The sequence below is a fragment of the Caloenas nicobarica genome, chromosome 2, assembly GCF_036013445.1.
Source record: "Caloenas nicobarica isolate bCalNic1 chromosome 2, bCalNic1.hap1, whole genome shotgun sequence".
Classification (NCBI taxonomy): domain Eukaryota; kingdom Metazoa; phylum Chordata; class Aves; order Columbiformes; family Columbidae; genus Caloenas; species Caloenas nicobarica.
In genome coordinates, this window is record NC_088246.1 from 102,180,595 (window position 1) to 102,205,539 (window position 24,945).

The window sequence follows — 24,945 nt, forward strand, 5'->3', positions numbered from 1 at the left end:
ATTTTTTGTCATGAAAAATCACCAGCAAAGTCACCGAAGACAGACATATCATAATTATACTTAGCCACTACATTTAAATCACACACATGGCAATACATGGAAGGCCTTGTCAACTGTGGTACATGCAGAATGTAAGAATTGGCCTTGTAATTGGCATTTGCATGAGAAGCATATCAGAAACTTGTCTCATTATAGCACTGACAGATCAAAACACAACTTTTGACAGCATTCTGTAAACAAGCGAAAACAGCAACATGCACTTAAAAAAAGGAGAAGAGAGTATGAACTGCTTAATTCAGTTAAAAAAGAAAAAAAGTGACCTGTGATGGAACACTGACTATATTACCTTTGTACAAGAATTAAAAGCAGTCTTTCCCCACCCACTACGTGGCATCCTCACAGTGCAGTGTTAATAGCAAAAATCTCTTCCCGGAAAGGTTTTACATCAATAGGTACATCACTGTACAAGGAAGTTCATCTCCTTCCCTGACTGCACTGATTAACCAATATCGTTAAACTCCCAGAGTTAGCATATGCGATTAAACATACCACAACTGTTGATCTAAAGGCAGTTGATAAGAAAGAAATCAAATAACAACTAATCAGGGGAATTTGGGACTCAGAGTGTCAGGTATCTGCATTTTATCTATTTTTTTTTTCTGCAGGCAAGCCGGAATCAGACATCCAACTTGGTGACCTCTGGTTCATGGATGCAAACCAGGAACTTCTCCTTTGTCACAGGACAGTTCCAAGACCTGAGTTGTCAAAAGCTTTTTGACATGCAGTGATCAAAGATGCCAGAGTGGTACTATTATTGTACACTATGTAATTTTTAATTTTCCTTCTAGAAATCATCCCTCATGAGCCATTGCAATCTTAGCAATGACAAATAAGTCTGTCTCAAAAAAAAAAACACACATATATTTCCAGCTTCTTGTCTTTAACAAATCCTGTGATCTTGATTGTTCTGTAGAAGTTTTGTTTTGCCAGAAGGCAAAGCAGCTGCCACGGGATATAGTGCATCCTCAGTCCTTTTAATACCAGATTAACTTCCAGAGGATGCTTTTGAAGTGTATTAGACAAGCCATCCAGGGTTTGAGAGGGCAATCAAGGTGTACTGCAGATCATAGTTCTCTGTACTGTAGTGAGATACACTCAGCTCAGACTGAAGAAAAAGCTCAGGTCAGAGAAAAAGCACATCAAGAAAACTACCAAAAACTATTAAGAGCTCTGTCCTGCCTCCTAGGCAGAGGTGACCGCTGCCATCAAAACAAAACAAAAAAAGCCCAGGCTGAAATGACAGCCAGCTGAGAGTGGCATGGAGACCATCCATGTCCAGCTGGACTTTGGACAGATGCTCCTTTCTGGAGCCATCTGTGCTGGAGAAAGAGGTTACTGCTCTCAGCTAATACTACAATACCCATCACTGCATCTTTACTTCTACCAACACCACTCATGCGAGCAACTCCCTCTAACCCAATTCAGTCAAATTGAGCCAGATTAGCTTGAAAATGATCCACAGAGTAGGTTTTCACTAATACTTTGGATGAAAGGGACTAGGAAGATCTCATTTGCTGCACAGTTGGCAGATCAAGGGGTCACAGGTATTGGGGATAAATTAATACAATAACATCTTCCATGAGCATAGGCACATTTGTAGAGAGTTAACTTACCAAAACTCCTCACACCCCAGGAGATACTCGACATGCCAATGAGAAGAGCTAAATATGAACCTTAGTGTTTAGGGTTTCTCGCGTTTCCTAACCTGTGTAAATATATTGTGTCTCACAGCATTCTTTTTTTCCTGTAGCATTGATAAGATTGTCTTGTGTATGAGTCACATATATCCTGCATTCTTCTTGCTTCATTAACCATGGCTCCCTGCTGCCCTCCACCACAGAATCAATAGCCCTAACCTTCATCAGAATCAACCAATCTGTTTCTCAATAATCACTTTCTGTTTGAAAACACATCAGCACCACAGCTTCCCAATCTTAGCAAAGCCTAAGAAAGCAAGACGACAGCTAAGAGCACCACACAGAACAGAGTGAAAGATCAGAGCGAAAATGATGGGCAATTGAATATTGATTTCAATGCAGTGCATCTTACTTCAGCATCATATTGTACTGTCCCCTGCAAAGTCAAACTGCATTAATAAAATTAACCCAAACCACTGTTCACTACTCTTTCCTGTGTGGCACTTGTCAGTTTTCTCTCCTTTAGCTTCCTCTAGGTGGTATCAAAAGCTTTCCATCTGGTACTCACTAACTACTCTTTATATCCAACATCTCTGATTTTGCAATCAACTCCTATTCATTAGCTACTCCCTTTGCTGAGCTATTGCCCGCTTCCCTTCCCTCTTCTCCCTTGGAGGCAGGCTTCCAACCACACAAGTATATGGACATACACACATATAGCCATATCCAGATTAGGATTTTGGAGGTGTATTCCCCAAAATGGCTAGTGAACATGTCTAGGCATCTACTATAGATAAGGTTATGTATGTTTTAAAGCCTGTTAGCTAGGAATATGACACTCTGGAAACAACGTCTTCTTTAATTTAGCCCAATAAGCACAAGGATTCTGCCAAAATCAGAGAATGACCTATATAGATTAGACCTATCTAGACCTATCTTGAACTTTCCAGACGTGTTTTAAAGTCAACACAGTTCAGAACTGCACACGTCACAAGAAGGGTGACACAGTGCCACACAATGTCCCTCAGCCTGCGTTGGGCTGTAAGAGGAGCTTCTCTTCAGTGCCAGGTAGGTGACAGGAGTCCCCAGTCCACACCACCACAACCTGTTAGCCACAGGATGGGTGACATACAGCAAAGAGACTTGGCATTCCTAGAAGCTGCTGCCATCATCTCTCCCCCTAAAAGGAGGGCACAGCTCTGTGCAATAGGCGTCTCCTCCCAAGCATTGCAACAGGTTGCTTCACAACGGCTGTTGCAATACCGCAGCATCAAAGGAATGGCACTCGCACAAATACATTATCCCATTTTACTGTAAAGCAAAGAGTTTTGTTTGTAAGCCACAAAGTCAGAAATATATCACCAAAAAAACATTGATGGAAGTTAAACAGCTGTGACATTCTCACAGAACAAAATATGATCCATAGTCTCAACAGTGAGATGGAAACAAGATTTCTTGAATGTGTGAACATTGTGAAACGCACTCTTCCAATATCAATAATGTATAAATGAAAAAAAAAATGCAAAATCCCTTCCCTTTCATTTTTAATATGAGGCATTCACATAGTAACAATGCAAACTAGGTTTTAGGCAACAGGAGAAAATGAAATGAAGTTCTTACTTTAGAGGCTCAGGAGGGAGTTTAGTTCCCGAAAGATTAATCTGCATCAAAGCAAGTGAGCTGCTGAAAAACTGTTTGAAGGAGGGAGGGACTTCTTTTCCTTTTCTGTAAGTAAACAAATTCATTAAGAAGTAGCATTTAGACACTCCTTATTCCAATAAACAGTGAATGCAAGCTGTCAGAATTGTAATGATCTTTTACGTGTTTAATTTGCTCTACCTTCAACAGCTCTGTAATCAGTGGCTCTCAATTAGCTTCAAAATATAATGTCATCAAAATGTTGATTCAACAAACAATCCTCAGCATTGCACTGCTGCACAGAAGATGTTACTATCTAGCTTTTTTTTGGTGAACTACAAAGAATGATCATCTAGGTCTGGTTAAAAGTGGACATACTTATGAGCGGAAGGTCAAACAGGACATTACAAAATCCTGGGAATTGCCTTTTCACCACTTGAAATAATTACTCAATGCCAGAGTAGCTTACCCCCAACTAGGTGTCAGCTCTGCTATGGACCCAAGACATTGATTTGAGGAAAAGGGATCTAAAGTTAAAATTTCCTACAATGCAAGTATTCTACCAAGTCAATGTTCAGTCTCAAAGACTTTCGAAGGGACTTCCTTCCAGAAAACAACCAAAAAAGGAATAAAAGCATTTGCAACCATCATCAAATAATGAAAAATACAAACTTTAAAAGCCAAATTTAAAGAGGAGTCAAGTCAGTCAGACTTCAAAGCCTGATGCTATGCCTCTTAGAGACAAAAGATATATATAGACTTTCTGCTGCATCAGTATCACAAAAAACGTATTAGACAAGGTAGCTTATTTTATAGCCATCTAGCACAGAGTGCAAAAGGGAAAGAAAATATTTTGCTTGGAATAAATAATACATATTTCATAGAGAACTAAGACTTCCATGACCTTTATACAGTCATAGATTTTCTTCTTAGAAAGAAAGGTGCAACACAAGAGCAAGAAATTACAAACCAAAAGATTGCAGGAGGTGAGAGTAATGACATTTAAACTGTACCTGTGAGAAAAAAGGGTCCTAGAGAGGCTAAGCACAGCTAAATGCTGAAGACATCCACGAAGGAGGGCTCCACACACCTAGTTTAAAACAAAGAAGATTTCTTTTACTTTATGTTAACACAGAAAAGTACTTAGGAATAGAAGGTGGGGAATGTTTCCTTGGTATTTGAATCTCCACAAAAAAACATCTTTACCATATCTAGCGCACACTCCGTGTTGGATAAATCCAGATGAACAAGGGCATTTGGTTGGGCCAAAAAATTGTACAGGCTCTATAATTAATTGACAAAAAAAAAAAAAAAAATTGTCATGTTAATTTTGATAATATGACACCAATTACTGGATCACTACTCATTACATTTTAGAATAAAATTGCACTACAAGATTTATGTCTGAAAATTCTTTTCACCTAATGAAAGCAACCTGTTTTACTTTTGAAGCCTATCATTTTTTAAAACAACGGGAAAAAATGATGTTCAGGCTACATCTACCAAACATTACTCATAATGCAGAAGTCTCGAGTTACCTTGCAATTCACTTTCACAGCAACTGATAATTATTTTAATGAGAAATACCTTGGAATGTCACTCAGTTTGCTGTTACTTTTCAGAAAGCCTAACTGGTTTGCAAGTTTAAGTCAGCACCTTTAAGCATGAGGGAACCAGCTCATTTGTGTCTGAAGCCCACAGTTATTTCTTAATATCAGCAGTGCATTAAAGTTTAAGGGACAATACAGAACAGGTAACAAGATATTAATATTGATGGCTTCAGTACTGCATAGGATATATCATGTAAATGTTAGCGTAGTAAAACTTCTTACTATACAGTGTTTTATTTGGGGCTTTTTTTAGTCTCAGAGAACAATGCAGAAAGATAAAAGTATGACCTAATTCACAGAAACACGGAACACTCAACTCCACACACAATCCAGTCAAACAGAGCATGTTCAACATTTCTAAAGTAGATATATCTTTCTAAAAATTAGGTCGTTTAGCCCCACTACCTACAGTGCAAGAAAGGTCCCTGCTTCAAAAATCCCTGTGCTTTGCTATGGTTCATTTTAATTGCTACATAACAGGACTTCCTTGCTCCTGTTGGAAGACTGTTCCACAGATTAAGAGATCTCAGTACTAGCAATCTTTTTCTTTGAACCATATTTCTCGCTCTGACAGGCTAAGAAAAGCCCCATTTTTTGTATTTATGTCCCTTAAAATACTGTAGGTAGACACCAGATTTCTTTAAGCATTGCCTACCAAAGTTGCACATTTTCTTCTAATTTTTGTTTCTACATTATTTGCTATGCTACTCTCTCTTTGAGAGTAATTCGTTGTGTCTTTATTTACATTTAACTATTGTTTGCTACCTTTTAAATCCTCTTGTCTCACTGAAACTTTCACCTCTTATGTCTAAAAAGACTAGCTCTTTGAACGTGCTGACGAATGTAAAACTAGTAAGATTTGTGACAAAGTCAACCGTCATGTCTGACTGCACTTTAAAAGATAAGAGTGAGTGACTCCATTGTTGCATGTTTCAGATGCTCAGTACTTAAAGAATTCAAAACCTGACACTTACATGCACATAACTTTTGATGTGAAAGAGAAATACAAATATAACAGTCAAAAAGTGAATACATACAAATTGAGAAGTAAATAGAAATAGAGCTGCACCTCTACGGCATAAGATGAACAAAGCAATTTCAAAAATAATTATATTCTTCAAAGAATCATGAGCTTCAATAGCACATGTCAAGGAGGTCCACAGATTTACTTATACAAACAAAAATATTGAAAACCAGTAACTAAGTCTTTCCAAGTTAAAATAAATAATTTCCAACCTTCCAACAAAAATTTTGTTATACACTTATCACTGAGGTTTTTTTAACTGTGTTTTGGCCACTTTCAAAAAGGACTCAGGGAGCATGGTAAGTCCCCTGAAATAAGTGGCATGCCTGCAGCTTTCTCATTGAGCAGTGAAAGCCAAGGACTACCAGAAAGAACTAAAATTATGTGCATTTGTTTAGTCGCGTGGGGCAATTTAATTCTCTGACTATATACGGAAGAGTAGAGATCAAAACGTTATTTCCTATCCCTACTAGAACAGTACTGAAATAAAGGAAAAAAAAAGGATCTAAACAAAATGGCTTTGCCCTTCTCTTAACAATTAATCAAAACGTCCATTCATTATCTCACAAATGAGAAGCAAGTGCTTACTGAGAGATCATCGCCGCGGAGTGCGTTCCCTGAGAGGTCAAGATAGACGAGCGTGTTCGCGATCAGCGAGTTGGCACTCAGTGACTGGGAAAGGCTGTTCACCCCTGCCAAAAACATAAATAAATGTTTAATGACCTCCTGCCACCACCACGACACTGCAGGAGAGGAATAAAGATCACAAGGCGGGCACGAGTCCCTTCCCTGCCACTTTGCGCCCAGTTTTGCCCGGACAACACCCCATCAGCTGCCCTGATGGAGCCACAGTGCGTTATAGGTCCTGGATCCAGGGACAAAGTCTTTTTGCAAAGTCTGCGATGGCTATAACAGTGCAATCCCACTTTGAAACAGATTTTTAAACACAGTTTACTCCATAATGTTAAGACAGTATCTTCCTGCAAACGAGAACACTTAAAGTGTCTGTGGAAGCACATGAAAGTATATGTGGAACACCAAGTACATTAACAATTATAACTGTCAGAGCTTCAAAAGCAGCTGATGAGGCCTAGAAATTAAAAACACTTCAATTACATATTTGTAATTTCAGAAAAATAGTTAATTAAAATATCAAGACACGAATAAAGACTCAGTTTTGATCAGAACAAACACATATTTTTCACATTAAAATTAAAAAGCTCACACTGGGAACAAACCAGTCAGAGCTTTCTTCCTCTAAAATTCTTCCGCTTTTCCCAATACAAATTAGGTTGTGGCTAATGCCAGCGAATCTAACATCCACCTGAGGGTTCTGTAGCTTATCACAAAGTCTTTAGTTTATTGTCGATGCCTATTGTTGACTTCCAAGCAGTGCACATGTGTATTGCTTACATCGGTGCATTTTTTAAGTGCCTGGCCAAAGCCACAAAGCAGACAAGTGTTTCGATCTACTAAACAATACTGGGCAATTTCTCAAACCTACTGGTCCGTGAAAATGGACTGGCATTCAATGGGTGGAACATGTCCATTCTTCATTTAAAAACAATTACAAAATGGATTTATGAGTAAGGATGTGGAGGAAGCAGCTAGCAAGCCACTGGAGAGCAAAATACCCCACTTCAGTGCTTTAGTTTTCCAAGTTTCCAAATATTCAGAAAGTCTCCCATGTTAGCAGTATGGCTCTTGGTTTCAGAGGGCTTTTAGTACTGAAAAGAGTCAAAGCACAGTGACACCTCCACCAAGTCTCAAAACTTTGTTGTTCAGTGTAATTTTTCTTTTATCTTAATATTGCATTGTTGAAACCACACCCTATCTATAGAGGAAAACTGCTAATTAATAGTTTTTGAAAGATCTAAAAGCTCTATTTAACCACTAGAGCTTATAGCTCTGTATTAACGTTACCGAGTCTTCTCTACGAGCATTTATAAGCAACAAGAAGAAGCAGAAATTAATATGATGTACTGTGAACAATTCAGCATATACTATTCAGAACCAATTTTAGGAGTACAGGAGTGGTGTCCGAGTTTGGGAGAGAATCAAATAATCCATAACGTTGCTGCTTGGTTTATGTTTAAAAAGAGCCAACTGCTCAAAATCAGCCACACCACTGAAGGCAAACAATGTGAATGAGGGATTTTTTTGATTAGCCTTTGGCTTGGGCTCAGAAAAGCAAGACCTATCTTCAAATGACTATACTCCAACTTTCCATTTAACTGGATTCTTAAAAATCAATAATTTTTGTTTGAACTTCACCTACCTCATGCTATACTCTAACAGTAATCTCACTTTCATTTGCAGACAATCTTTCATGCTCTTTTACTGTTCTCAGGAGGCTCAGAGTGTTAACAGCTCTCAGGAACTTTGCAATACAATATTTCAAGAAAGATCAGCTGGGAAGTTAACATCTGAACTTCACTTCTCAATCTTAAAAACTTATCTCAAATGTAAAGCACTTTTTAAATAACGTCAAAACCAGTGAGGGATTGTACAGAATTACTGAAACTGAAAAGCTAAAAGTAAAAAAAAATAAAAATAATTTTTAAAAAAATCCATGCACCTTGGAGCCTACTGAATCCAAGATCTACTTTTGACTTTCCCCACGTAAAATATTACAGTATTCCCCCTTCAATATTACAAGTTCAAAAATAGTCTCCCAAGTTAAAACCAACTCAATGCTGTCTTCTTAAGTTAAAGGAAAACTGGTTAAGACAGGCAGCTTTGCAGACAATTGAAGAGGTGAAGCTGAGTTTCTTCAGGTCCAGAGGGTTATAAGAATTCCAATTTTAAGTGATTGCATATACTTTAAGGAATTCTGAGGAGCTGCCATGGGACAATATTCACAGTGACATGTTACTCTCTGGAGAATAGACAGTCATTGCAATGCAGTCTGGACAAAGATTCACATGAGATGAGTATTACACATACTGGCATATATTTTCAGCTTTTCTTTGAAGATTGTCTTCAGAAAGTGTGTTAAAAACTTTCCAAATTCTTTTCATAACCTCAGAATTCATTTTTACTGACAAGAGTTTGTGGATGAACTTTATCAAGCTGGCATTTATTCTTTACGAAGACAGAAGTGTAGTTAGAGTGTTCTCTTGACTCAACGATCACAAGCACTTGCTGAAATCATTCAGATCACATGAAGAAAAGCACAGGATGAATGAACATGCCAGAACCACAGGGATTTCCATCAAATTCATGAACATCTAATCTCAACAGTACAAGTAAAAGTAATCAAGATTCTTAAGCAATTGCTTGTCAACAAAAATTGAGTTAGCAGTGGAAAAAAACATCCCCAGAGTTTAATAAGGTCTTTTGAATGAGAATCATGATTGAATAAAGTCAGTTTAGGGTTTACTATTTACTTAAGCATACCAAGAGCTACAAAACACTCAAAACAGAACAAAAAAATTCTTCTCCCCACCCACACTCCCCCAGGTCAACCCTTAAATCTCAGGAGAACACAGAATCTGCACTTCACAGAGCAATAATTAAAAGGATAGAAGAGCATGGCTCCTATCGGGTATCAACTAATGTCCTTCATAGATCGTAACTCACTCATCTTCTCCAGGTCATCAACATCTGTGAAAAAGCTGCAATAACATTAGCGCATTTTTTCTATTTTTAACACTTGTGTTCTATAGAGGAGACCCTGGGTTTGTGAAGTCTATTTAAGAGGTCAATGCATCTATTATTTGTAAAACAGCAATGAAAAAAACACTGAAAGCTTCTGACTTGTGTTTCCGTACTACTATTGCTTTTAAAATATACATACATTTCAATTATAGCACCGAATTGGAAACTTCTAAGTTATAAAACACAGAAGTCTTTACTCAGAGCAAATTGCTTAACAGTCATTGTCACAACACTTGGTTTCATAAAATAATTGCATGTAAAACATTCCGAAAATTCCCTACACATTTTTGCTTCAGACATCTTTTGGAAGCATATAGGATGCACATCATTTCTGCCAGTTCTAAATGCAGCCTTTCTTTACAGTACAGGCTCAAGCCCAAAGCTTACAGAAGCGAGTAGGAGCTTTACAAAGTGCTGAAGGGGATGCAGAACTCAGCCTATGGTTCAGCAACCCAACTGCAAAAAAGCAGCTGTGTTGTTGAGAATACACATGTAAAGCAATTACAGAATTAATTACTTTATAATCTGGCAACAAAAGGTATTATTAGGATGGAAGCCTGAAACTTTTAGAAAGAGGCATACTTATAAAACACACCTTTAGGTGACAAGGAGGTTTTAGATAAATTTAAATGCTTCAGTCCCTTTGGAAGTTTGGCGAACTGGATGCTCAAAGATGACACACCTGTGGGAAGAGAAAAGAGAAAATGGATGTTTCCAGATTAGCTGGGTGATCCCAGGTACCCCCAGCAATCACACCGGGGGCAAACACTCTTACAGGAGGAACTGCGTTCACTGTGGGGGTAGGCCCACAATTACCCTGTCTTTTTATGAGCATAAATCTTTGAAATGACTGATGTAGTCAAGAGCCTGTCTTTGTTAATCACTCAACAGACAGGGAGCTTTGTTGTTAACAGTGAGCCACCTTACTTAGTTTAAAAGCTATATACTTTTGAGAAGGGGTCAAAGGGAAGGTATTGTACATATCAAATGGTCAGCACTTGGGAAATCTGGAAGCTTTATGGTTTGGCCAAAAAAAAATAATATATATAAGTTAAAAACCAAAATAAAACAAAACAAACCCACAACCACCCACGACAAAAAACTCCACAAAATAAAAACCTATTTTAATTTTCTTTTAAAAGGAAGAGCTGTTGAGGCAAGTGAGATGTCCACGTTAGCTACCACTGCCCTCTTCTTCTGAGGTAAACCCTACAAATGTGAGACCATCACCAAGTCGTAATGGCCACCTAACTCACTCACTCCCTCCCAGCAGCTTGCGGGTTACCAGCCAGGACACTGGCTTGGAAATACTACAACCACTTGAGATCCCAAACAGTAAAAACCTATTAAGATACTGACAGGGACTAGACTGCCTCAGCACAAATCCAATGGAAAAAAAAAAAAAAAAAAAAGGAAAAAGAAAAAAAGCAGCACTTTTCATTAAAGCGCTTTCTCAGTGTAACAAAGTTCCACACTCCATAAATTTAATCCCCCCATTTAAGCAAAAGATTGAAATTTGATTAAGAGGGCACATCCTAAATAACAATGGAACCAATCCATGAAATATTTATTAGAGGAATAAATCAACACAGAAACTCCAGGCTTAACCTGAGGTTTGAAATATAGTCCTCTACAGCAAATCAGCAGTGAGAAAATGGCAAAGAGAAAGGGGGTAAAGCCTTTCACTTATTTTAAAACACAGTAAATGAAAAAGCTGATATCCTTCTCCACATATGCAGACATGAAAGAGTCCGCTAGTACGTCACGTACATATGTTTACTCTGCTTTTATCATGTTTTACCTATAATTGATAATGAAAGAACAGCTACCTTGCAGATGATGTTGTAGGGTTTTTTTAATGCTCTCTAAAAGCACGTTGTATATGCTGGTGATAAGGTGCAAGATCCACGCAACTCAAAACAACATACTGTATTTTATTTATACTGCCAAAATATTAGAGTGATGATGCCTTGGCCTCCTTTATTGTAAAACACAGTGGTAACTGGATATCTTCACCAATTTATAGCAAGAATAAATCAAGTCATACTAATAGGATTTTCTTTCATAGCTCTACCATTAAAAAAATAATATTTTTTTAGCTCCTCCGAAGCAGGATGTTCAATCTATCTTAAGCTGGCCTTAGAATTTATATTCTGTAGCTGACTGGCCACTTCTGTTGAGCTGGTTTAGTTGTAATACATACTTTCAAAATCAAAGTAGAGTTAATGCTGCCAGAAGAGGACAAAAAGGAATACAATCAGAATCATTAAGGATATCACAAATGTAATTTCTGTTGTGAAGCATTTTGGGTAAGAAGTGCAGCAAATAATTTTACCTCTCCATGTTTGTATTTAGCTAACAATCTACAGATCGCTTATCACTCTAGCTAAGCCGAACAATTTTAACATCTTAGCAGCACAGAGGGCTAAGGATCCACCCAGTTATAAGATGCAGGAACTTGGTGTAGTAAAAAAAAAAAAAGTCCTTCTGGTCACTCAGGCCCTTGAAAACACTTTACACCACCCGTTTTTGCTAACCTAGTAACAGAGGTGAGAGCTCTAATGGCAGAAGTAGAGTTAACTCCACCCAGGCACGCAGTTTTGAATGTGAGTATTTCTAGGCTTCAGTATGTTTGTTTCGCATTATTTTTAACTAAATACAAGATTAAATTCTGATCCTAGTAGAGCCAAAAGCAAAACTCCCATTGCTTTAACAATGGCTAGATGTTAAAGCCAAGACTGATAATAAACTTTCCGGGTGTTATTCTCACAAATATTGACAGTACCATAAAGAGAAGCCAATCACAGATTAAGAGACTGGTCTCAGGGTAAAATCACTTCATATAAACACTGCTTTTTATTTGAACTCAAGCCAAGACCTATGCCTTAGTTAAACTAAACACATTTTCTCATGTTATTGGAATACAGACAGTTGCATTAATGTAATAACATAATGTCTTTACTTACTGGTACTCAGTAATATCTAATAGCTCAGGGTGGGTTTTTTTGTTCAAACAAGGCACAACGGTATATTCTTCCCCATAATTCACACAACTGTGTGTTATTTCCCTTATACCTGCAGAATAATCTGGTCCAACTTCCAGTTCCTGCAGAGATGACTTTTCAAGAGATATTTTCTGAAATCCACATGTTTACCTAAATCTCCATTAAGACAGCTTTTACCTGTGAAATGCTTGCTGCCCCTTCAGTTTAATAAACCTTGTACTCAGTGAGTATCAGATCGCAGGACACACATTTTTTTCTTAAACTGAAAAGCTGCAACATTTGCACATTGCAATAATAGTTAATTTCTCTTTAAGTACTCCTGTAACTTATTTAGTTATCTAATGAAAAGGTCAAATCTTAATTGCATATGTGATAGGAGAGACCAAGATAATGAAAAAACTCTACTAATTTATCCAAGTTGTAGTTTCTGCATTTCATTTGTATCTTGTGTGTGGATACTACAGAATGGTTTGAATCTATAGGTTTGTTGCAAAGAAAGTACCCAAACTAACATGTTTTTAAAAAAATGAAAAATAAATATCCCCTGCACTGTAGAATATCTACAAAATACTTTGGTCATTTGTTTTTCTTTCAAGATAAAAATGAGTTCCTTTTATTGAACCAGGAAGAAAGGAGAGACATCTACAAAACTGTGTCATTAATAACAACATTCTGAGTCAGTCAGGTTGACATCAAAACGAACAGTTCCATTTTGAATCATGACAGCAAAGAGACCAGAAAATTTCCCCAAAACAAACCAGATAAAACAAGAAAAGGTTCACTGTATAAAATTATTATTTTTCTTCTGGCCCAACAGGAGCACAAGATGGCCTGATCTCAGAACACTGTGTGCCTGGAATGCATTAAGTGAAGCAAATGGAAATCTCACATGGGCAGCGCTGAAGGGTCAACTCCAGATTGAAAGAATGTAACCTTATTTTAAAAATAAATGCCTCTCAGGTGAAAAGAGAGTAGACAAGGGAGGGGAATGACTTGATATATACTGAAATCATGCCTAGCGGTGCCTAATCTGAGAAAAGCTGAGCTATTCAGCTTGATTTCCCATTTTGCGGAGTCAACAGCACTTTGCTCCATAAGGATGCCAGTTGTGTCAGTATTACTGAATATTGCCAAGTACTGGCAACGTCTTTCAGGTGATTACACTGCCTTCAAAAATGCACACCACTTTATTTACTCTCTAGTCCTAAACAGTTACTGTGTTTTATCTTCCTTTAGAAGAAACCTCTACGAAAATGTAGAGAAATCTAATGAAATCCATGGTTGGTTTAAGACATTTGAATATTTCCTGACAAGCTAATGGATATGTATACATCAAAAAGAATAGCCATTCTCAGTCATTTGTGAACAACAGATATTTACAATAGCATTACACATAGAGCAATAACCTATTATTCAGGCAAAGCTGAGCAGAGTAGCAGTAATCCTCCTATTACATTTGTAGAAAGAGAAAAATATAAATGTTGCAATACCTCTATCTTCAAGTGGATTGCTAGCAAGGTTGATTGTATGGAGTCCTGAGTTGGGATTATGGGCTAGGGCACTGGCTAGTTTCTGTGCAAAATCTCTGCAAGAAAAAAAAAGAGAGAGGAAGAAAGACTCCTGTTATCTCCTGTATCAACAGCACATTCAGACGCTTAAAACTTTGGAAGGCTTACAAGACAGAAGTGATCCATCTTACTGCAGAGCAGTAACTGACTCTTCACAGTTTAAACTGCTTATCTGACTAATTTGGTACCTTTCAAAGCAGGTTATTTTAGTATTTATTTATTCTGTGGCCTAAGCAACTGAAGGGAACTCAATCAAAGCTCAAACTGCTTTTGATAAAGATCTGAAGAAACAAAACAGAAGTTATGCAGAATATCTTAAAACTCAAGCCCATCTTCCATCTCCTTCACGCCACACACAGGTGGGATATATATTAATACATCAACTTGCATACCGCTACTTCCTTCACTTACAAGCCACCCTCCTCACTTGCAGCAGCTGTTGATCAACAGTCACTCAAAAAGATGGGCTTTGCAGCTTATCCAGAAGGGTCAACAAACCAGGAGCAGTTCTGACCTTGTAAAACAGCAGGAATAACGCTCTCAAAGAACAGCAGCACATCGATGAACTGGCCCTTGGTTGCTTTTTACAGCGAGTAACACCAAAGCACATGGCTGGCTGAGCACAGTCCTAGCAACGTGTGCCAGGAGAGACGGTGGTATTCCGGTTCTGTAATGCTCACAACAGCCAGGCCAGGTAGCACTGACGGCTTTGACCTAACTTTAACAAACTCTGGTAGGCAGCTGTAGCAGCATGACCCACCTGCGTTTCAAATCCACTGGAGAGGCAAGGGACTGCTGCCCCGTCTCAGAGCGTTCTGCTGCAGCTGGACTGTCACCATCCACAGCACTAAGTTCAAAGCTAGCTTAGGTTTTCCTACACATCCACACTGTCAGACTCGGGTGGATGTTAATGCATGTTCCTTGCATTAAGTCACAAGGCTGTTGGCTGGTACCAGCTCTAAGACAAACCCTCTGTCCTTGGACCTATTGGGAAGCTTTCAGGTATTAAGGGACTAGACCTACTGTGTGCTTTTGTTAAACTGAGGCTAAAATTTCAATGTTCTTACTTCACCTAAGTTAGATACTGAAATAAAAAACAAAAATATCCCTTGAGCTTCCTTCACAGGGCTTATTTCTCTCTCTGCCTTAAAGTCCAATATCTTACCTCATGCAGGCCAGTGGTGGAGAACTACCACCTATATAGCTAGAAGAATGCTAATTAACACTGCCTGTTTTCCTCAGGGCAGATACTGCCTGTCGTAAAAGTGATCAGCCTGCGTGCTGGGAATAGCAGTGGAGGTAGCATCCTCTTCCAGTCTCTGGAAAAGAGTGGAGACTGGACAGCCGTAGTCTCAATAGCTTTTGGTTATCTATTGTTGCAAGGTGTACCTGAGTACAGACACGTTCCAGGGAAGTTCAGTTTCCCCTTGAAACCCCACTGCCTTAGAGGGACCCCTGGGGGTAGGAGTTCCAGTGCTGCAAATGCATGATGATGGGCTCCCTTCAGAAAAGCGTATTCTCTTCCTAAGATACAAGCAGCATGTGAATACAAACACTCAACAAAAATAAATGGTGGGCTTGAATCTGTGCGACCTGACGGGCCTCAGGGTATCCTGCTCTGCTGCCAGCTGCTGCTGCAGAAGACTACACATTCCCTGTAGGTCCTTGGTCACATTTGCCAACACTCTGTGCATGCCCTCCAGCACTTCAAACAGCACTAGAAGCCTGCGCTTAGGCAACTGAATGGCCCCAAGAAAAATGAAGTTTCAAGTTCAAAGACAAACAAAAAAACCCTAACTTTCTTCATGATGAGTTTCCTACTCTTCCTTCATCCCTAACAGCTTCCTCTTATTACAGTGTTCTGCCTACACCTCCAGGCTTGTTTACAAACTCTCCTCCAGCTTTTGCCACCAATGTAGGCAGGATTACCAGAACTTTTTGGACAACTTGGACATGTGGGAACTAGTTAGCAAAGGCACAGTAAATCCACTGCCACCAGAAAGCACTGGATTTACCCTATATAGGGGCCATGGAGCTCCAAGGCCCATTTTGGAAAAAAACTATCACAACTTCCCTACTCCCTGTGCAGATTCTACCATAAACAGAAGCATCTGGGCAACATCCCTTCTTCTCCTTTGTCCACTCTCTCTTTCATGTCCTTGGGTTTTTTTTGCTTCACACTTCAACCACAGAGCATGCAATGTAAGCCTGACGCTTTCTATAAAGCATCAGCCTCGCTCTGTGTGCACTGCACAGTCACACGCCTGAAGTGAGGAGATTCCAGCTTAAAGATAAAGCCCCCAAGAGATCCAATTTCATACTCATATGGTAGAGTGAGGACATTTCACAAAGAGTAAGAATAGCACAGATCTGAAAATCTGCGACAAACAAAACAATTCCTCAAGATCTGTCCAGACAACATCCCTGCCACACAAAGAGGACATGTATGGGAAGATCTAACAGGGTTAGGTCTAAGGACATCCAGAGCCCATCAAGCAGGGGCAGATGAGATGCAACGTGAAAGTCCCTCCAGGCACCAGCATCAGGCGCCTCCGTTGCTTCCCCTCTGTCACAGCCAGCCATTCCTTTTGGGACAGGGTGGCAGAGGCCAGTGCAGATGGTGGTAAGGACATTCTGTCCACCAGCTTTCAGAGAGTACATAAGCACAACAAATAGATCATTTTCACCAGCTCCTGCGAACAGGCTTTTCGCAGACTGAAGAATGCATCTTGTGGTTTCATGGAAAAAAATATTCTGGTTATCACATATTCCCCCATTCCTCTAAAACACTCCAGGGATGTAACTCTCTTTTCAAGCTCATTTGTTAAGCTCATCTTAAACTTTTGTCCTTTCCCTGATATCTGGAGATGACCTACCTCAGTTAATACACTTAGCAAAACATTAGTGTTTGTTATATGCATTAAAGTCATCCAACGTAATCTAGACTGCACCCTTCACATTTGTTAAAGAAATAGCAATGAGGATAAAATTCTCAAGAGCATCTAAACTGGCACAGATCTTATCAGACAGGAGGGTCACTTGACAGCCTATTTTACCCAACAGCAGCTTACGACTACTACTGCAAAATAGTTTGCTGTCTCATCAGCTGGGAGGATAACAAGTGTTTATGGGGCTACAGCCCTAAGCAAATCACAGAAATGAGGAGCTGGAGGTAGAAAAGAATGAAATAGTCTTAACCTGACTCTGCTGCAGGAAGAAATACGCTTTTGCAGCTGCTCAGGTTATTTCTCAAAGCATTGCTCTTGGTAGCTCTTTCTTAACCCTGGTCTGGCAGTCTGTCACAGCTCATTAAAAGTGACTGGTCTGTAAGCTATGTGAAGGAAGACACGCAATAACAACAGGATTTCCTCCTAGCAAGCAGATATGATAAATGGCAAAGCCAACAAATGCGTCCTTGACAAAACCAGACAGACAATGCTGATCGGAGCAGATACACACCAAGGCAAAATGCCAAACATTCTGCATGTAGATTGAAACATGAACCAAAAGTCACAGTTTGATTACCTGTCAAGTCCCGTTAAAACTGAAACCAGTTAATTCAACTGTGATAAGTTAAGGTAAGTAATGTGCAAAGGTAGTCAATATAGCTTTTAATGATTACCATTGGATTTCATGGCACATACCACAAGAAAAAGGAGATTAAAATCAGGTGCTTTTGTCTGAATGACAGCTATTAAAGGCAGTGTGCTAGATCAGAAAGTTTGGGTGTAATTCCAAAATTAACCTCATGTTTCCTGTGTCATTTCAGCAATTTTCTTCTAAAGGTTCTTCAATGCAAAACCCATTTTAAAAAGGGAAAAAAGACCCAAACAATGGAAGAGGAGACAACGTAAGGCACACCAAATATTTTCCCTGTGCTTGTTTCCCTTCTTTATTTGTATTTCAGTATAGTGTTCTGCTTCTCCCACCTTTCCTCTGCTTTTTTTTATTAACATAAAAATTCATTAGCACTACAGTTTATCTTGTCAACATGCTGTTGGATGCTACTCTAGCGCTAAAACAAGCTACAAATACTTCCAACTGGGCTAGTGTGTAACTTGAACTTTGCTTCTATTACCTATAAAGGGAAAAAACATATACCTAGTAACTACAACTTACTGTATTTAAAATATATGCAAGGATTAAACTGTATGGCTTACCTCTATGTACCTTTCAAGGCTATGGCAAGGCATTAAACTTTATTATCTACTTTCTTGCTTCTTTAAAAAGTTGGTAATGTAGAAGTCCTGTTATATTTGACCAGGTGACAATACACAGTAAGATAAAAACAGCTCTTTGGGGAATTAAATAATAATCTGCTATGCAAGGTGGAATAACGCACTTTTTAAACAAAACCTCAAATGTTGTTTTTTAAATGATAAAAAGGTGTTCATACTTCTATTGGCAACCATATTTGGAGAGAAACAGCGTGAGCCAATTTACGGCTTATGCCCTTCTCCGATCCATTTTGCTCCTCTCAACCCAGCTCTGCAGGCAGAATCTTAAAAATCATCAGGGAACTTAAATCCCATCAGGGATATCTTGGACATAAGGAACCTCCAAAATATGTGATGACTAGCTTGTGACTACAGGCTCCTCAGAACAACGTAGACATTGTGCATGAGGTTTTTTTAATGCTTACTCTGGCTAACACACAGCACACATACTTTTTGCTGGGAGTAAGCAGTAACTAATGCAACATTTTAAAGGAATTACTTACGTTCTAAGCCCGGCATTCTCTAATACCAGTTCTTCCAACCGATTGGACCTACTCACCACTCGCAGTATCTGCTCACAGACATCAGTGGACTGCCACAGAAAAGACAGAACAGCGTTAAGTAACACAAACATGGAACGGACGGTTATTGAGTTATAAGCTGTACATCGTAATGGAATCCAGGCCATGATCAGCTTTTTGTCGTACATAAATGGTAAATAAGAATACTAGGAACATCCCAGAGAGAAAGTCAGATGGCAACAGAGGACTTCTGGAAAAGACTCAGTGCAGCAAGAGGCAGACTAAAAACAAGTCATTTATGAATCACGCCACCTAATCACAGGGGGGAGAATTTTTATAATGATAGTAAAAACCACAAACCCTACAATTCAGAAAAAACGCTCACATAATTTTTAAAGAAGTCTTGCTCATATGCAAGCTAATCCTTCACATGAAAGTGGCAACTAGTGCAAAGGAGAATAAAGCCTGACCAGGAATGAGAAGTAAACACAAATAAAGATGTTATAAGGCAGACAGAAAAACTCAAGAGCAAAAGCATTCTAGCTACAGGTCCTCCAAAGACTGTTAAGGACCAGTGATTAAGGGTCAGTGTCTTTCAGCATGAATTCTCCCAACCTACACAGAAGTAAATCCCACCTCATGATGTTACTGTTGTTGGATTCTAGAATTTGCATGGACATTTGCAAGTACCATGAACAAAACATGGTAACAAAAGAGTTTGTTTGCTGTGCTCATTCAAATAGTGAGATAAAACATTAATGATTCAAAAGCCATACAGTGAAGTCTGTACCTCATCACCTTTTATTGTAATGTTTTATTCTGCTTCTGGATTTCCCTTTTTTTTCCCCCACAGCGCACACTAATCAACATTCATGTGAAGTCCAGCTGAATTTCAATTATTATCATGAAGTGCTGAAACTATTCTGGTACCTGCCTTTAAAAACAATGTGACATTCATACCTGGGAGATCTCTCTCTCTAACAACAGTCTGACATTTTCTAGGAATTTTATATTTGAAACTAATTGAATCTCCTAAAAAGAAAAATCCTTATCTACCACACACATGAAATCTTATGAATTCCTATAGTCAGTAAAGTTGACAAGTTTTTCTAAAGAATATCAACTCAGCCATCTTCCCAATTCTATCTTTGCCTTCCATGTTTCAGTAATTCAGAATACTATTATCACAAGGCTTCTACAGCACTGTGATTGCAAATGGAAAGTTTCATGCATGTACTATAAAAACACGATGGATACCGTCTATCAAACACAATGTCAGAGCGGGATTCATGAAGCACAAAGCGTTCCGTGGCCTCCGGATGTGTCTGACCCCATACTGACCCTCAGCAGTGTTCCTATGGCACGGATTTACTGTTTGACGATCTACCTTTTCCTGGTGGTTTTAACTGAAAATGGAATGCATGGAAGATAAAGGGTTTTTTTCACTTGTTCGTTTTTTGTTTTTTTTTTTTTTTATTTTAAGGAATTGGTTCCTTTTCAAGGTTGACAAAGTTTATTTGTTTTCCACAGAAAAATTTAAAAAAACCCCTTCCATGTAAGAATATCTCGGACAATATGGCCAGTTCTTGTTCTAAGCAAACTACACTCTCCAGTCTTCTAACCAAGCAAACTATCTCATTTCATTGAAGCAGAAACTGATTAATCGCATTGTATAATACCCTCTAACAACGGTGATTTTAACAGCAAACTACAACAGGATTAAAAATACTCCCAGTCTCATTCCATGCATAATTTCAAGTAAGATGTCCCAGCAAGAAAGTTTTTTGCCTACTCTTCTGCCAAGAATGACATAAGCTACTTTCTACTGAATTTGCATGGAAAATGACAGCTTAGGAAGGCAACGAGAGCATTTTCACATCAACTAAATGGCATCAATTTAAACAAGATGAGACTCAGCCTTCATTTTTAAGGATAATAGCTTCTGGAAGTAAGCGTGAAAGCAATTTCCCAAACCACTAACTCCACCTGCAGCTATGAATTTTCAAGTTTAGAAGAAATAGCATATTTTGATATATTTTAAAAGTCACCTAATTACTGATATTCTTGGCCTTTTCTTCAGTAGTCAAATTTGGTGAGATTTGCCCCTTTTTTGCTTTTCAGAAAGAAAACCAATGTGGAAGAATACCAATATCGGACATCATTACATACTTATTACTACACAGGGTTAGCTTCAGACAACTGGGAGCAAAATCCATCAAGTTGCAATGAAAATTAAGAGGAAAAACCTGCTTTAAACATTAGAAAATAACAGAATCCTGCTATTTTATTTCCGCCTCCAAAAAGCAACTGAGATTTCTGGCTGTTTTAGAATTAATTTCCTATTTAGTCATTTAATATTGTTTGAGGGAGCTAGCAACACCTAATGAAGTGGTTTTATGGGTTACTGTTATTGTCCAAACTTCATTCACTTGAAATTTTGACAAGACCTGACTCTCAGCAGTGTTTCTATGGCATGAATTAACTATCCAACAGGCTATATTTTCCTGATTAAGAGAAATAAAAAAATTCTATAGATTGCCTAGTTATACTTGCCTAAAAAAGTTCACCTTGAAAAGATGTAATAGTACCCTCTAAAACACAGCATAGCCTGGTAGGAGCAGGTATACTGTTTCGATTTATTACTTACTAATTTCAGATCCTTGGAGGACAGCTTTGTAAACCACTGATTATACTCCAGAGCAGCAACTATAGGTATTAAGTCTCTAGAAAAAGAAAAACACTTTTACACACATTTCACATAACTGTCAGCTTTGGTCATTTGAAACAGTCTCTTAAGTGTTATTCCATATCTAATTCCCCTTGCTTTTGCAATACTAATTGCCTACCAAATCCATTACAGAAAGCTTTGCATCCTAAAAAAAACCCCGAGCACCACCAGCAGCTGTGTCTTTCTCATATTGTAATACAAATTTTTGGCTGGCCAACTGACATCCATTCTAGCATGAATTTTTAAATCAGGAATTTGTCTGGGCTGCCATTCCTACTTTTAGCATTACTTTTTCTTCAGCGTGTGACATATTTAAGCTTCTTAATCACCTCTAATTATAATTGAGCATGACACTAAAAAGCTTTTTGGCAGTCTGATGATTTAATATAATTCCATGACTGAATGCTTCTAGAGAACACCTCCTTGTCTCATCTCTATAGTTAAATTCCCCTAGGAAGCAGAAGACCTGCAAATGGATAATGCGACTTTCAGTGCAAACCTTCCTTAATTGTAAAAGGGATTTCACAAATGAAATTCTAAATTATTCCCATTCTTTTCATTCCAAGCCTCTTAATGTGATCTGCTCTCCCTCTGTCAAGTTTGTCCAATAACAGACGCTGATAAATGTCGTGTCCATATGCTACCCCCCAGCAGAATCATTCATCAAGCAGTAGCACACTATTTAGCGGTGCAGCACTTGGACCATTTTGATTTAACATGTTAAATACATATGTACATCTACACTGGGACTTAACAGCTACTTAGAAAGCCCTTGTCTTTATAATGAAACAAAGAGCTGTAGTATACGTGAACTTATTGGACCAGCAAAACAGTGCCATCCAAGCCTCAGTGTTTGCGGGGAAAAATTTGAAAGTATTGGTTTTTATAAGGTTGCCTCACTCTCCAGTTTTTCATTCAGGACATAGGCAGGTAGGCGCAGATCTGCACTAAACATGCAGCAGCCTTCTCTGATCTTCTTTTCCTTCTTCCTCTCTTCCATTTTTCCTCCACGAATGTTCAGAGACTTCAGGATGGTTGTTAAACATGTAGGAGAGCCAGGAGACAAGGCAACATCACATGGACAAGCCTTCAGTGGGCTATATTGGGAACTGCAGTTGCTAAATTTGAACGTACCAGCCCATCACTAAGGTAACAGCATGAAGGTGCGGCATTTTGCTGCAAAAGACTGTAGCCCACCAACTGTGAAGCTCATGCAAATAGACCATTTTCACACTCCTGCAGAGGAACCAGCTTGTGGTGCCCTTCAAGGATTAAGCCTGTTTTCCATCTTGCTCACAGCACACATCAAGCCTTGTGGTGAATTCATTTCCACCGACACAGCAGAGTCTTAACAGCTTCATGAAGTGTAGAGGTTTATTTCTATCCACCACATTGGTTTTGTCCCTACCTACACAAATTTTATCCCCATGTGAAGCAGTAACCGACTAGTGAAATGCTATGAGGAGAAAAATAACCACCCAGAGGTACTTTCCCCTTAGGCTGGGCAGGCAGGAACTTTGTTACAGAATAAGAAATGTCCACACACAGAGGTCTGTTCCTCCTTTGCCTTCCCCGGCATGATCGTTAGGAAGGTAATGTATTAGCAGCTTTGATGTCCCTCTTGCCAGTGCAAGGAAGTGGAACGACCACATGAGTAATTTTTCAGGTGTAGTTTTGTTTTATCCACCCAGTGGTAACCAGCCAGCCACAGCTGGTTATGAACACTACAGGGCAAACACTGGACAGGCTGATGGTACCACCGTCACACTGGTGGAGCAGACCTGTTCATGCTGCAGACCGTCGCCCCCAAAAGAGGCAGAAGGCACCACCAAGAGCTTTATTTCAGCTGTCAGCAGCAGCCCAGGTCCTCCAAAGGAACAGAGGGACAACGAGCATGGATCACTGGCTGCAAGCATTTAACAGGGAGCTGGTACATCAGCTGGGAAGGCTGTCAAGAGCTCAGGAACTTCTGGGCCTATGGCCATCTCTGTCTCCACTCTCCTCAGGCCTTAGACTGAAGGACGGAGGACACGGAGTGCTCAGAGCTAGTGAGAAAACCCTCAGGCTTTCAAGAAGTTAAATAAACATTGCTGCTGCAGCAGGACAGGAACATTTTAGAACAAATCAACCGAGCTGATTTGCAAATTCTCGGTCTTTAAATAGTTTAGTCTTCTGCAGCACCCAAGGCCTGTTTGCTCGAACCCTAGACATGCACAGATACTGGCACCCTTCAGTAGCACCCCCCAATCCCTTCCTTCCCACATGCCTGAAGACAGCAGAACCCCTGCCCATTCTGCAGTAGCCTTATCATCTAGAAACTATAAGCTATAAAATTTAGTCTTTCATTTTCTTCAGGTTTTTGAAGGTGCTTCTGGCCAATGAGGTTCCTTTAAGACTTTTGCTTCTCTTCCTTTGAGTTTGTCTAACATCAATGCACTTGTTATTGAGTTTCTCTTTTCAAAATTAGATATTGCTTTATTCATTTTATTCTATTAAATTCTAGATGTGGTACTAACAATTACCTGAATTCTTTTGCAATATGGTATGAAAGAACGCTAACAACCATTTCCAAAAGACGGGCCTTCTCCTAACTTTTTCCTGATTGAGTTATATTGAGTTGCTTATAGTAATTAGGTTTTTTACTAAGTTACCAACCAGAATAAAGTAACATTTACGAAATGTAAATCTGTGTCATCTTAAAATGAAAACAGATTCAGTTCTCCTGGAATGCAGAAAATCTCACCAAGCTTCAACAACATTCAAGCTTATCTAATACCTTCACTTTTTCTCAACATCTGTGTCCCCCAGTGTATTTAAGATGGCAAGAAATGTAAATAACACAAAGAAAAAAAATCTAACCAATCATGCTTTTCTGTCAATTTTTTGAATGCCCAAATATGCTAAAACATACGCTACACAGATGAAAAACCAGCTGAGTTAAATAAGACCTGTTCACTTTGAGTCTTCTTTTTTGTTCTTAAACAATTATACGGTTTGCAGCACAACAAAACTTCAGATAAAACCTCAGAAGTCACGTTCCCACGTGGCAAGTCATGCTATGCACTCCAAGTGACAGACGCCCTGGGAACTTAAATTCATCTATAATTCATGCCATCTTATGTTGACCTCTAACAGAAATGCTTTATGAGGAAAAACATAAATTGTTTATTTTTGCAATGCAGAGCCCTGTACCTAGAGAACTGGTTTACCCATCCTGTCTTGCTTCAGAGCTACTCCACAACATGAAGTATATAGTTTCAGCAATCCCAAAAAGTAG

At 38.9% G+C, this 24,945-nt stretch overlaps 1 protein-coding gene across 4 annotated transcripts in view; it reads right to left on the reverse strand.

The window, feature by feature from the left end:
* CARMIL1 (capping protein regulator and myosin 1 linker 1) overlaps positions 1-24,945 on the reverse strand; it is a 197,683-nt gene that overhangs the window by 78,100 nt on the left and 94,638 nt on the right. For all 4 annotated transcript variants that reach the window (XM_065629473.1, XM_065629472.1, XM_065629470.1 and 1 more), the window contains 8 exons: positions 21,588-21,663; positions 18,923-19,011; positions 14,125-14,219; positions 10,225-10,311; positions 6,558-6,661; positions 4,542-4,619; positions 4,349-4,425; positions 3,318-3,422 (listed from right to left, as the gene is read on the reverse strand). In XM_065629473.1, coding sequence (XP_065485545.1) covers positions 3,318-3,422; positions 4,349-4,425; positions 4,542-4,619; positions 6,558-6,661; positions 10,225-10,311; positions 14,125-14,219; positions 18,923-19,011; positions 21,588-21,663 — 711 coding nt within the window. The remainder of the gene's footprint in view (positions 1-3,317; positions 3,423-4,348; positions 4,426-4,541; positions 4,620-6,557; positions 6,662-10,224; positions 10,312-14,124; positions 14,220-18,922; positions 19,012-21,587; positions 21,664-24,945) is intronic.